Source organism: Lissotriton vulgaris, chromosome 2_1 (assembly GCF_964263255.1).
Source record: "Lissotriton vulgaris chromosome 2_1, aLisVul1.2, whole genome shotgun sequence".
NCBI lineage: Eukaryota > Metazoa > Chordata > Amphibia > Caudata > Salamandridae > Lissotriton > Lissotriton vulgaris.
Window position 1 is genome coordinate 357,026,645 of NC_141687.1, and position 14,628 is coordinate 357,041,272.

General features: G+C 40.9%; 1 protein-coding gene across 1 annotated transcript in view; it reads left to right on the forward strand.

Moving 5' to 3' along the window:
• The first annotated feature begins 10,813 nt into the window (after positions 1-10,813).
• The window catches only part of LOC147730338 (TLC domain-containing protein 1-like), an 80,761-nt gene continuing 76,946 nt past the window's right edge, over positions 10,814-14,628 (forward strand). Inside the window, exon 1 of the mRNA XM_086955148.1 lies at positions 10,814-11,350. Coding sequence (XP_086811274.1) covers positions 11,160-11,350 — 191 coding nt within the window. The 5' untranslated portion in view covers positions 10,814-11,159. The remainder of the gene's footprint in view (positions 11,351-14,628) is intronic.

Consider the following 14,628-nt stretch of genomic DNA (forward strand, 5'->3'; position numbering starts at 1 on the left):
TATTTCCCTGATTGTGTGCAGAAAGGCGTCAATGCGTTTTGATGGTATTTATATTAGTCCATCTTTATAAAGACAGTTATATATGTCTCTCTTATTGGGCACTGGTTGGTTGCCCCTTTCGTTAGATTCCTGTAAACAGACACAATTAAATAGTTGTTTTAGAAAACAAGGCAATTTCATATAATCCCATTCTATACATATCCGTTTCAATGTAATCATATGCATGTATTTTAACTTCACATTCTCTTTGGTCCACATTTCCTTATACATTTTCTATTAAAACATATTTATGTCAGACTTTTCCAATAACACTTTATCTAGATTAAACAGTCCTCATTGGCTAGCACATATTTACATAAGGGATATTATCTTCTTGTCCATGTTCATACAATATTATCACAAACATTTTGTGTCTCTCTAATATATGGGCTATATCTCTTAAGTCTGTTTATCAGCCCCTATATCCTCCCACAAACCACATATGCATCTATCTGTTATTTTCAGAGTTTGGGCTAGCATGAGGTAGAATTTAGTGTTGGGAGCGAGAGAAAACAGCAACAGCCACCTGCCTCTACCTATAATTCCAATCCTACAGCTCACGCTGGGAGCTTGTTCTTTAGAGGCACTACCAAGAGATAATTATAGGTATTACCTTATTTCATTTCAGTTTCTCTTCTCATCGGTATCCCCAATGTCTTTGTTTTTGTGAGCATGCCCTACGGATTTCCTAAGGGTAAGTTAGAGTGCATTTATTATTCTTTCCTTCCTTCTTGAAATAGACTAGACGCTATTCTATCAGTAAGTAAAACATCATTAACTTTCACAACAGCTTGTCTATAAGTCTCTGGTATGTTCACTTTCTTTTAGTACAGTACTATTGATATGTTCGGTCCATTTAAATCATTTAAAATCAGGGGATCACTGACATAATATCGATGTCATAAATATCGATGTAGCAAAATATCGAGTAAAAAATATTGAATACCAAAATATCGACTTCCTATCTCCAAACAGGTAAGTACAAAAATATCGAATCAAAAATATAGATGTAAAAAATATAGTTAGTCAAAATATCGAATTTTTAAAATATCTTAACAGTAATGTAAAAGTAATGAAATAATAAATATAATTAACTTAAACATACTTAAAATACTTTAATAACCTTAAAATTAATAAATAATTAATGTAAGTTAAAAATAAATAAACATACAATTATATTTTCTAACCCCTTCGATGCTCATGACAAGCTCAGCTCATCATGAGGCACAGTGCTCGTGTGCTCATGACGAGCTGAGCTTGTCATGACCACACCCATTTACATTAAGGTTCAGCACAGCAGAGGAATATTTGCAGCATCCAAGTGGTTAACACACACACACACACACACACATATATATATATACAGATTGGAGGTGGCAATTCGGAGTTTCTGCACATATATATATATATATATATATATATATATATATATATATATATATATATATATATATATATATATATATAATACTAATAAAAACTAATAAAAAATATAATATATTTTTACCATAGGATAGCAGGGGGGTAACATTTACTATTACCACTCCAGTAAATATAACAGTAGAGAAAGCGTTGGATAGCGTGGGGGTAAAAATTACTATTCCCACTCCAGAGAGTGCAACAGTAGAGAATGCGTTGGATAGCAGAAGGGTAAAAATTACTATTCCCACTCCATTGAGTGCAACAGTAGGTAAAGTGTTGGATAGCGGGAGAGTAAAAATTACTATTCCCACTCCAAAGAGTGCAACAGTAGGGAAAGCGTTGGGTAGCGTAGGGGTAAAAATTACTATTCCCACTCCAGAAAGTGCAACAGTAGGGAAAGCGTTGGATAGCTGGAGGGTTAAAATTACTATTCCCACTCCAGAGAGTGCAACAGTAGGGAAAGTGTTGGATAGCATAGGGGTAAAAATTACTATTCCCACTCCAGTGAGTGCAACAGTAGGGAAAGTGTTGGATAGCGTAGGGGTAAAAATTACAAATCCACTCCAAAAAGTGCAACAGTAGGGAAAGTGTTGGATAGCGTAGGGGTAAAAATTGCTATTCCCACTCCAAAGAGTGTAACACTAGGGGAAGCATTGGATAGCGTAGGGGTAAAAATAACTATTCCCACTCCAGAAAGTGCAACAGTAGGGAAAGCGTTGGATAGCGGGAGTGTTAAAATTACTATTCCCACTCCAGTGAGTGCAACAGTAGGGAAAGAGTTGGATAGCGTAGGAGTAAAAATTACTATTCCCAATTCAGTGAGTGCAACAGTAGGGAAAGTGTTGGATAGCGTAGGGGTAAAAATTACTATTCCCACTCCAGTGAGTGCAACAGTAGAGAAAGCATTGGATAGCGTAGGGGTAAAAATTACTATTCCCACTCCAGAGAGTGCAACAGTAGGGAAAGCGTTGGATAGCATAGGGGTAAAAATGACTATTTCCACACCAGTGAGTGCAACAGTAGGGAAAGTGTTGGATAGCGTAGGGGTAAAAATTACGATTCCCACTCCAAAAAGTGCAACAGTAGGGAAAGTGTTGGATAGCGTAGGGGTAACAATTACTATTCCCACTCCAAAGAGTGCAACAGTAGGGAAAGCGTTGGATAGCGTAGGGGTAAAAATAACTACTCCCACTCCAGAAAGTGCAACAGTAGGGAAAGCGTTGGATAGCATAGGGGTAAAAATGACTATTTCCACACCAGTGAGTGCAACAGTAGGGAAAGTGTTGGATAGCGGGAGGGTTAAAATTACTATTCCCACTCCAGCGAGTGCAACAGTAGGGAAAGTGTTGGATAGCTTAGGAGTAAAAATGAATATTCCCAATTCAGTGAGTGCAACAGTAGGGAAAGCGTTGGATAGCGTAGGGGTAAAAATTACTATTCCCACTCCAGTGAGTGCAACAGTAGAGAAAGCATTGGATAGCGTAGGGGTAAAAATTACTATTCCCACTCCATTGAGTGCAACAGTAGGAAAAGCGATGGATAGCGGGAGAGTAAAAATTACTATTCCCACTCCAAAGAGTGCAACAGTAGGGAAAGAGTTGGGTAGCGTAGGGGTAAAAATTACTATTCCCACTCCAGAAAGTGCAACAGTAGGGAAAGCGTTGGATAGCTGGAGGGTTAAAATTACTATTCCCACTCCAGAGAGTGCAACAGTAGGGAAAGTGTTGGATAGCATAGGGGTAAAAATTACTATTCCCACTCCAGTGAGTGCAACAGTAGGGAAAGTGTTGGATAGCGTAGGGGTAAAAATTACAATTCCCACTCCAAAAAGTGCAAGAGTAGGGAAAGTGTTGGATAGCATAGGGGTAAAAATTGCTATTCTCACTCCAAAGAGTGCAACACTAGGGGAAGCATTGGATAGCGTAGGGGTAAAAATAACTATTCCCACTCCAGAAAGTGCAACAGTAGGGAAAGCGTTGGATAGCGGGAGTGTTAAAATTACTATTCCCACTCCAGTGAGTGCAACAGTAGGGAAAGTGTTGGATAGCGTAGGAGTAAAAATTACTATTCCCAATTCAGTGAGTGCAACAGTAGGGAATGTGTTGGATAGCGTAGGGGTAAAAATTACTATTCCCACTCCAGTGAGTGCAACAGTAGAGAAAGCATTGGATAGCGTAGGGGTAAAAATTACTATTCCCACTCCAAAAAGTGCAACAGTAGGGAAAGTGTTGGATAGCGTAGGGGTAACAATTACTATTCCCACTCCAAAGAGTGCAACAGTAGGGAAAGCATTGGATAGCGTAGGGGTAAAAATAACTACCCCCACTCCAGCAAGTGCAACAGTAGGGAAAGCGTTGAATAGCGGGAGGGTTAAAATTACTATTCCCACTCCAGCGAGTGCAACAGTAGGGAAAGTGTTGGATAGCGTAGGAGTAAAAATTACTATTCCCAATTCAGTGAGTGCAACAGTAGGGAAAGCGTTGGACAGCGTAGGGGTAAAAATTACTATTCCCACTCCAGTGAGTGCAACAGTAGAGAAAGCATTGGATAGCGTAGGGGTAAAAATTACTATTCATACTCCAGTGAGTGCAACAGTAGGGAAAGCATTGGATAGCTGGAGGGCAAAAATTAATATTCCCACTCCAAAGAGTGCAACAGTAGGGAAAGCGTTGGATAGCGTAGGGGTAAAAATTACTGTTCCCACTCCAGAAAGTACAACCATAGGGAAAGTTTTGGATAGCGTAGGGGTAAAAATTACTATTCTCACTCCAAAGAGTGCAACAGTAGGGAAAGTGTTGGATAGCGTAGGGGTAAAAATTACTATTCTCCCTCCAAATAGTGCATCAGTAGGGAAAGCATTGGATAGCGAAGGAGTAAAAATTTGTATTCCCACTCCAATGAGCGCAACAGTAGGGAAAGCGTGGGATAGCGTAGGGGTAAAAATTACTATTCACACTCGAGAGTGTAACAGTAGGGAAAGTAAATACTTCATATATGAGTAAAAATACATTAAATATTAATACCAAATACAAATTATTAAAAGTAATTAACAATTTAATATAATATAAAAATTAATAAATTTAAAAAAAAATATTACAAATAATTACCTATTAATACAAATTATTTACCAACTAACAATTAATTATTTAACAATAAAAAATAATTAAAATTACAACAAAACAAAACCAATACATAAATTAAAATATTTAATTAATTACAATTAAATTACTTCCCACCCTATTCCCCTATAAACCCACAACCAGCTACAGAAAATAAAGTAGTAAAATTAACATAACTATCAATTAAACTATTAATTAAAATTAATTACCGTTTATATTTTAATTAATTACCAATTAAAAATGTAAATATCAATTCATTCAAAATAAATACCAATAAATACATTTTAACATTTATTTAATTATATTTAAATTACTTCCCACCCTATTCCCCTATAAACCCACAATCCGCTACAGAAAATATATTAATACAATTAAAATAATTATCAATTAATCTAATAATTAAAATAATTACCAATTCTATTTTAATTAATTACCAATTAATTCTTAATTAACAATTAATTAAAAATAAATACCAATAAATAAATTAACATATTTAATTAATTATAATTAAATTACTTCCCACCCTATTCCCCTATAAAGCCACAACCCGCTACCGAATTATATTTCGCAAAACATAAATACCATAAAATTAATAATTAAAATAAATTATAAAATAAATATTCACTTTTCACACATATACTAACATAAAAATACTTTCAAAAATTAATATTAACTTACTTACCTCAAATTCGATATTTTTGTTGTCTATATCCTGTCCATTCTATATTTTTGTTGTCTATATTCTGTCAATTCTATATTTTTGTTGTCTATATTCTGTCCATTCGATATTTTGTCCATTCTATATTTTTGATTCGATATTAATGCTATTCTATTCGATAATTTTATAGTCTATAATCTGTTTATTCGATATTGTGTCCATTCTATATTTTTAACTCGATATTAAATGTAACTCAATATAAAAAACTCGATATTTTGAGTGTATACCTTGTCTTATGACCATTCTTGTTAACTTAATACCTGTTAACCTTTAATAAGTATGGACATTTTCAAAGAAAATAGTAAGCTTATACTAGCCCCTCTTTCAACAGAAACAGCCACGAGACGGGGGGGAAATCTGTCAATTTTAAGACCGATTTGCACATTGCAGATTCAAGAAATTTAGAAGACATTGCGTAAATGTGGCTCTAAACAGGTATTAAGTTAACAAGAATGGTCATAAGACAATTGGCCTGTCTGCTGTTTAGCTTTTTAAAAAAATACAAAAACATTTGTTTCTTTGTAGATGAGAGCCTGATTTTAAATTATTTTAATGGACCGAACTTATCAATAGTACTGTACTAAAAGAAAGTGAACATACCAGAGACTTATAGACAAGCTGTTGTGAAACGTAATGATGTTTTACTTACTGATAGAATAGCGTCTAGTCTATTTCAAGAAGGAAGGAAAGAATAATAAATGTTTTCTAACTTACCCTTAGGAAATCTGTAGGGCATGCTCACAAAAACAAAGACATTGGGGATACCGATGAGAAGAGAAACTGAAATGAAATAAGGTAATACCTATATTTATCTCTTGGTAGTGCCCCTAAAGAAAAATCTCCCAGCGTAAGCTGTAAGATTGGAATCATAGGTAGAGGCAGGTTGCTGTTGCTGTTTTCTCTCGCTCCCAACACTAAATTCTACCTCATGCTAACCCAGACTCTGAAATAACAGATAGATGCATAGGTGGTTTGTGGGAGTATATAGGGGCTGATAAACAGAGTAAAGAGATATAGCCCATATATTAGAATGTGAGAAACAAAAATGGCTGTGATAATATTGTATGAACAAGGACAAGAAGATAATATCCCGTATGTAAAGATGTGCTAGCCAATGAGGACTGTTTAATCTAGAAAAAGTGTTATTGGAAAAGTCTGACATAAATATGTTTTAATAGGAAATGTATAAGGAAATGGGGACCTAAAAGAATGTGAAGTTAAAATACATGCATATGATCACATTGCAAAGGAAATGTATAGAATGGGATTATATGAGATTGCCTTGTTTTCTAAAACAACTATTTAATTGTGTCTGTTTACAGGAATCAAATGAAAGGGGCAACCAACCAGTGCCCAATAAGAGAGACATATATAACTGTCTTGATAAAGATGGACTAATATAAATACCATCGAAACACGCCGACGCCTTACTGCACACATTCAGGGAAATAGCCTATCCTGTAGATATAAAATAGCAAGTATATCTAGGAAAAGCGAGGAAATATTGTTAGCCCTGATGTGTGATTTTATAACAAAATATAGTGTCTGTCTTTTGTCACTCCCTGTGGTTTAGTGTTTATTAATATTTAGCCTAGGCATTTCAAGTATAGTATTGCTTAGATGCCTACTTCTTTCAGAATAAAGTGTATTTGCTTTGAATGCAAATGTAACATTATTGTATGTGTTTTTAATGGCAATGAAGTTTTTTAGGATGGACTGTTATGCTAGTTAGGATGTTGATTTTAACAAAATAATACAATTAATTTTAGTAGTTACTTACCTGGTAATTATTGGTGTTGGTATTGGGTGTGAATTATAATACATGGGCTGTAATCCTGTGGGAATAGCACACAGATTAGTTTAAGAAAGTTTTGCCCACCAAGGGATCTCCCTTTTTTTACGACAAGAACATTACACAAAGCTCGGATTTGTACTAGATTCAAATTAGCTAAATCGGGATATGGTGTATATCCAGCCAATGCCAGCCAGGTGGCCCCATCATTACTGAGGGGACCCATTCGAACTGGCCCAGGCACATGGGGAAGGGTGGAATAACAACAGAAGGGAGGTAGAATATAGAGATAGGATTCTTACTCCACGGGCACTGTTACACAAACAAAAAGAATCCTACTCACAGTGGACAGGGAGAGTGTAGACCACAGATGTGGGGGACACTCAGTGTTTTGTAAAATACCCCATACACACCAACAGGCCCCTTGGTGTTATGCTTCATCATCGGGGTCTTCGCACCCCTCTAACGGGATGCGGCGTGCTGCGACCTGCGACTAAGCGGGAGCACTGAAAGAGTAGACTATGTGTGGTGCGTGTGATGGAAGTGATAGGGTATTATAAATGTGAGTGGTGGGGTATGGTGAAGGTTAAAAAGTACCTGGCTTGTAGGTATCAGGAAAAAAACTTTATTCACAACCTCGGGCTGGTACTATTATAAGAAGTGCAGTGTGAGGTAGTTAGTTGTCATAATTATGGACATTACCTCTGGTGTGCGTCGACATGTTTCGGAGCTTGTGCTCCTTCTTCAGGACGGGGGCACAACTTCCCCACCTTACTCACGTTTCTCTATGAAAAGTGTAAATAACTAAAAGTGAAAGATTATTTACAGTGATTAGCTAAGGCTATAATGTGCCTACAGCGGTATTGGCCCATGCAGTTGCGAGTGTGTATTGTATGTCCTTCTTTCTTTACGGGATCAATGCATCTTTGGTGCTCCAGGTGACTGCACCTGTCTGAGCCAGCCTAATTGGGGCAACCAAATTTATTCTTTATTTTTGTCCTTTCAGGTCATGCAACTGCATGGACCAATACCGCTGTAGGCACAACGAGAGCATATGTTCGATATGTTGTAGGTGCCTAAGGAATGAAAAGTGTTCGTGTTGGCTTCCTCAGCTGGAAATGTGACCCAGGATTAAAAAAAAAACTTCAAAGCAGGATGCAGCATGCCCTACAACCACGGAAATTACAAGAGCCCCGACATTAGGGACTCCATATCATTGTAAATGGGCATAAACTGCCGGTCGGCAGTTGGCCTCAATCGCAATAGGTTGTGCCATAAGTGAATTTTTAACGGATTCAAAGCGTAGTACAAACAGGATATAAAACATTTCAATATTCAAGCTAGAAAGCCAAACAAACTAGGGGCTACCTCAAAAGTGTGGAGGATCCCCAGCACCACAGACTTCTCCGATAAAAGGTGCACGGGCATTGTGGACAAGCACAAGCACAACTCGAGGCCCCACAAGTAAGTACCTGAGCAAAACCTTGGCTGTACTATGTTGCATGGATTCTGCTCAGGAACAGAAGTATGCTTGGGATCATAGAACATTGGTAATGTAGGGACTGAGTCCCCACCACCTGAGTATCCCGACTAGATATCAGGCCTCACTTGCCCACCTAGCCTTAGCAGAGAAGCAAAGGAATTGGCACCCCAGAACACAACACTCTCGACCTTCTCAGGGTTTGCGGTAACAGGGCATACCCTTTCGCCCTCTCACTCGTACCCATCCACAATAAGATAACCAAGAGACACAAAGGTATATTACAATATTTATTTAAACTATTGTGTCCTAAAAGGCAGAATTTGTGCCACAATTAGAAAACAAATGCCTACCAAGAATACTGTTAGCTTGGTCAAGTAGCCCTATATTACAAAGAGCCCTGTCATGTTATAAGACAGAGTAGCCGAAGCCCCCCTCCCCTTCTACCAAAACTAAATGATTATATATCAAAGATCTCTAGGTTTAGTGGCGAACCCCATACCTTAGCATACACAGATGGATGTTCTACATCTCAGCTAAGGTAGCAATCTTGTATCAGAACCCTCACTTAGTATGTTTTCTTAAACTCTTGTGCTCAGCTATAAGGCAAGGCATGTGTTCTCACAAACCGCAGCTGCGTTCTTGTGTTGTGTCTAGGTACTAGTGCCTTACCAGAGAGAATAACTAGGGACATTGTTGTCTAACCTTGTCTGTGGTGTTCAGACAAAACCCCAGGAAAAGAACAGAGCACGAAAACATATGCAGGTTCTATGTGAATGTGTAATGATACACAAAAGCAAGCATGGTTATATAGTAAAATGTGCTAAACAAAATGCATCCTACAAAGTGCACAATAACATAGGGAAAACTAACATAGGGAAAAATACAATGGGTCATGCAGGGAACACATGACACCCTGACAACACACAGGCGCAAGACATCAATTCTTCAGCCCACCGTCACTAGTTTCCAAATTACAAAGCTTTGTGGACATGGTCACATCTTGTAGTTTGTTTATCTGAAACCTCACTTCTCACAGTGAACCACTCTGTGACCTTCTCAAATCCACATCAGTTTGTGGAACCTGGGACCAGGCTTCAATATCTTGCAGTACGCCTATATGGCGTGTTGTCTTTGCAAGTTCAAAACAGCCCCTATTTGCAAATGTAGGCCACTTTTTTTTATTATCTGACTCGCTAATAGAGGCCACTTTTATTTTTAGTGCCCAGGCTTATTTTCTGTCCCAGACCGACCCCGCAAACTGTGTATGCATTAGCTTGTAGTGTTGTTGCCTGTTGGTGCTTCAATTATTGATTAAGGATATGGAACCCAATAAAACGTTGTGAGGTGGGCCTAAATCTTTTTTAAGGATTGATTCCTTCCACATAAAAAAATGTTGGTTAGAACGGGGCCCTTGATAGACACAGGACCTACTACATTATACCTCGGCTGTATCTTTTTTGGAAGTAAGTAGCTTCGTGCTGCTGCTACCTGAAGAGCACCTGTCATTTGTTTGCTTGTTAGAGGAGTTTGCGAGTCAGCTGCCCACGGTCCTGTGCTTTGTTAAACAGAAGCTTATACTGTTGCTGCCGTGCTGTGTCCGCTTTAATTGGGCAGGTACTGTCCAGTACTGAATGCACGCACTTCTCAAAATGTAAATTGAGGGTAACTGGACTTCTTAGCCCTTCAGCGATACATTTAAGGGGAGCGTGCTGGGACTTCCCGTGGACACACTGGTACTCTGGAACAGTGAATACCTACACTTCTATATTTACACTTAAAGGGCTGGCTGTAGCCTGGTTTGGTTTTCCATCCTGCTGCTAGCTGTACTTTACCTGTCATATCCCGACTAATATTGGGAAACCACTTCTCACCGTACACAAAAACTGTTGACTTTGTGATTAGCCTCCGTACAGCCACGGAACTGTATTTGCGACGGAAAAGCTGAAGTACCTTGATGTGTGCGTACAGTTTATGATGAAAGCTGGTTGTGATTTCGGTAGGCGTAGGCTGCGCAGTGTTTTGGTACTGTGGGACGGAGGCCAAACCAGCCTCTCTTGATTCAAAACTGATCGGACAACCGAAGGCGTGGCTGAAAAGGGTTTGGCAGTCCCAAAAACACTGTGTGAAATAATATAATGACTTCTGTGAGTGGGAGGAACGATCCGGCGGACAAAGAAGATACACACCAGAAGTGGGCAGAGCCCTGAACTGTAGCCCAGAGAGCGAGTAGCAACCGCATCACAACAGCGCGAGGCGCGGCAGCGGGCGGTGCGCGCGGCCCATTCCAGCCCAGCGAGGACAAGGGCGAGCCACAGCCCCATCCTAGCAACAAGTTCACAGCGAGCGACGCAGCCCCGGGCCCACAGCCACACGAAAGTCCCTGGTCCTAGCAGAGACTCGTTTGAGTGGGCGGGGTGACCTAGGGGCCGGGGGAGAGACCCGGGGGATTGGCTGGTGACAGTTGAGCAGGGTCCTCAAGGAGTGGTCAGGAGCAGAGACTTGAGTGGGAGTGCGGGGTCTTGAGTGAAGGGCCCCCGTAGTGTCCTGTGTGAGCGGCTGGCTCCCTCAGGCTGGTGCTAGGGCAGCATGTCTCTCGCTCAGTCCCCCGCGCTGTTGGTGCTGGGCTCCGCTGTGACTTTCCTGCTCATCGGCAGGCTCCTCCGTGCTCTTCCGATGCCCAAACTGGTGGAGAAAGACCGGACCCGCACCTGGCGCTGGCGGAACCTCACCGTGTCCATTGTGCACTCTCTTGTGATGGGGACAGCCGCCGTGCTCTGGTAAGTGTGGTACCCGGAGTGGGGGGTTACATGGGTGGTGCTTGACGGTCGAGTAAGGTAGTGTCATGTGCCAGGTTCGATAGGTTGGTGCCTTTGGGCCCACTGAGGTAAGTTACATGCTTGTTGCATGGGGATTGGACATCAGTGCCCTCTGAGTTCCAACGGTGCGATGGTACTAGGGATCAGGGAGGCTAGGTGAATGGAGTGAGCTACTAGGGTAACTATAGTGAGTCCAATTCTGGGCCATTAAGGAGAACTACGGAGGGACCCAGGGTCAAGTTTAGAAGGGGATGAGGGGAGACTGCCGTCTCCGATTTGATAGGTTTATGGGACCAGGGCAGGCTTTGATATGTAGCTGCATGCCGACTCTCCTGTTGTAAGTGTAATGGGTCAGAGTTCAAGGTTCATTGGTGGTGGCGGTGGGGAGTCTGGGAGGGAGGTCTTGAATGGGACCTCTAGGCTCAACTTGGATATGGGTGATGGGACCAATTGACAAATATTGAATATTTAGCAGCAGGAGGGCACCTCTATGGCACGGTTACCATGGCAGCACTCAAAGCTCAATGGCTGGGGCCCCTGGTGGTACTGCTACCAGGGTTCTATGTTTAAGGGCTATCATGTTTGGAATAATGGGCTCACAAATCAAGGTGCAATGGACTGCGCTTGGGAGGACTCCATTAGGAAGGGATGTGGTTATAGATAGGGGCTGGGAGTGCCGTCTCTACGATAAACCGCCCAATGTCAGTTATAGGCAGGTCCACTGGAATGATGAGATGCTGTGGCGTTTTAGGACTAGTATGGGTTTGCCACATAATCTATCATCTACTGCACAATCTGCAGTAAAACATTTTTTTCTAGCTTAATCAGATCAAAAGTTACTCAAATTAGGCATCATGTGTTCCTGCGCAGCGAAAGTCCCTTCTCAAAGGTTGACCTGTCCCCTATCAGTTGCTAATTGCTTCTTTAGATTGATTGGTGCTAATAAGGTGACATATTTTCGCAAGCAGTGTTGCCATGAGTTAGAATGACACAATTGTGAAGAAATACTATCACAAAATGGGCTGCATCACGCTGCATGATTGGCATTTTCTGCATAATTTAGTCAACCCTGCTGTATGACGTTGTCCTCCCCTGCTGCATAATGCCAGTGTCCCTTGGTATAGACAGGGACTCTTGAACTGTAATGTGGTGGGTGTGATGGGACCAGGTCTCCAGGCTCAGAACCCCTTAGATAAGCAGTGGTGGCCTCAGTGTGACCCCCTGTGACCTCAGTGGTGAGAGAGCAGTGAGCAGGTTCTCAGACACTGTCACATGATGTAGAGCATTGGTTACCTACATTTTGACTTCTAGGGACCCCCAATTAGTCACTATTGGAAGCTGTGACCCCCAAGCAATTTGAACGATTTACGTTTCAAACATTAAAGCAGTCATTCTCAAAAATTCACAAACAAGTACACACCAAACATTCCTATTAGCTTTTAAAGCATAGTGAACGATGACCTTACTATGCTCCAGGATAGGACAATCTCCGTTGGGGCTCTTCAATGATTCCCTCACTATCACCCTCCAACAGTGCCTCTCATCTCTCCATAGCCCGCCTGTCACATGTACTTCATTTGTTTTATAGAACTTCTTGAAACAGTATAGGGTGTCGGAGCACTTTGTATCACACACAGTGTCAATGAATCATACATGTGTAAATCATTGTATAGAAAATGGTACATAAGGCAAAAGAGACTACAATGTGTAGGATACACATGTCATCCATACCCGTAGGTATTTTTTAAAAGTGCTTGGTCTTGAGAAGCACAAACTCAGGATTCAGAACAGAACACAGTAGTTAGGGTTCACTTTCATAAGAATGTATTTTTACCCACCCAAACTTTTTAAGCAACATTAGGATAAAGAAAGACTGGGGGAAGACTGGGATAAAACATAACTTCCTAAACTGTACCATGCAGTTTGCATGCAGCTCGTTAATGGCAGTTCATAGCTCACTGTGCTAGATTACATTTGTAATTTATGAACTGCACAGTAACAAAATAATCTCTGGGACAAAAGCAGGAACCCACTGTGCATTGCACATAAAATACTGTTCTTTAAAATGCATGATACACAATCTTTGCTGCAGGTATATTAACCATGTGCCCTACCATAAATGAGTCAAAGCTGCCACTAAACAAAACACCCATCTCTCTCCAGCAGGTACATTAATCACTAGGGTTATCTTGACACTTTTATTGTTGCCCAAAAACTACTGATTATACAAGGAACTTTTCAGTGCTTTTAAAACTTCTGTCTGTGGACCCCCTGGGAATGTGTCACAGACCCCTGAGGGTCTGCAAACCACAGGTTGGGAACCGCTCATGTAGCTAGTGTCAGTGCAGCATGGTTGGCCTCAGGAACCTGTAGATCGGCTCCTCCCTGAAGCACATATTCCTGGCTCCACCCACCTGCTCCTCTACCCTCTGACCCAGAATCCACAGCTGTACTCCTGTGCCTCCCTGTGTAAACAGAACCTGGAAAGAGTGAAAGGTGCAGGTTTCACGTTGCTAGAAAATGATTTAATTGCTTTGCGTAGCCACGGATACCAAGGTTAGGAAGGTGCCTCTGCATGCTTTGTTTACTCACTAGTGAACACATACCTTACATTGTTGTGAAGCTTCTCTTGAGAGAGAATGCAAACTTCTCTTACATGGTAACCCGCGTGTCCTCAACCATAGTGCAAGACTCCCTTTCGAGGGGTAGCGCATGCGCATTCCAGTGCACACTTTCCTCACATGCAACTGAACACTTCCTTTAATGTAGGTTCACTCTCCCTCATCAGGGTGCTTTAATGCTCCAGTGAAAGCCTGCCTCTGAAATAAATGGGAGGTTTAGGGTCCATAACAATTGAGAGCGTGCCCTCTTGATGGGGATTGCTCTCTTTGGTGACAGCCTGCTCAGGTGTAGATTCCATAGCCACCAGCTACAGGATATGTTGCAGTGTGGGAACTGGCACCTTATTTTCACCTTGCAATACGGCCCATTTTGAGAGCATTAAGTTGGCCGGAAAACTGATCCCCCTGTTGATGTTTGCGGATGATACCCTACTAATTTCAAAGACCCAACAGGGACTTCAGAAGGCCATTGGAGTCTTCGAAGTGTTTTGTGCAGACCACGGTCTTGTTATTAATACAACTAAAACAAAATTCATGGTTCTGCACACACGGAAACATATCAGAGGGAAGGTTAACATGGACGGGGTGCAATTAGAACAGACCCAAGTTTTTAATTAC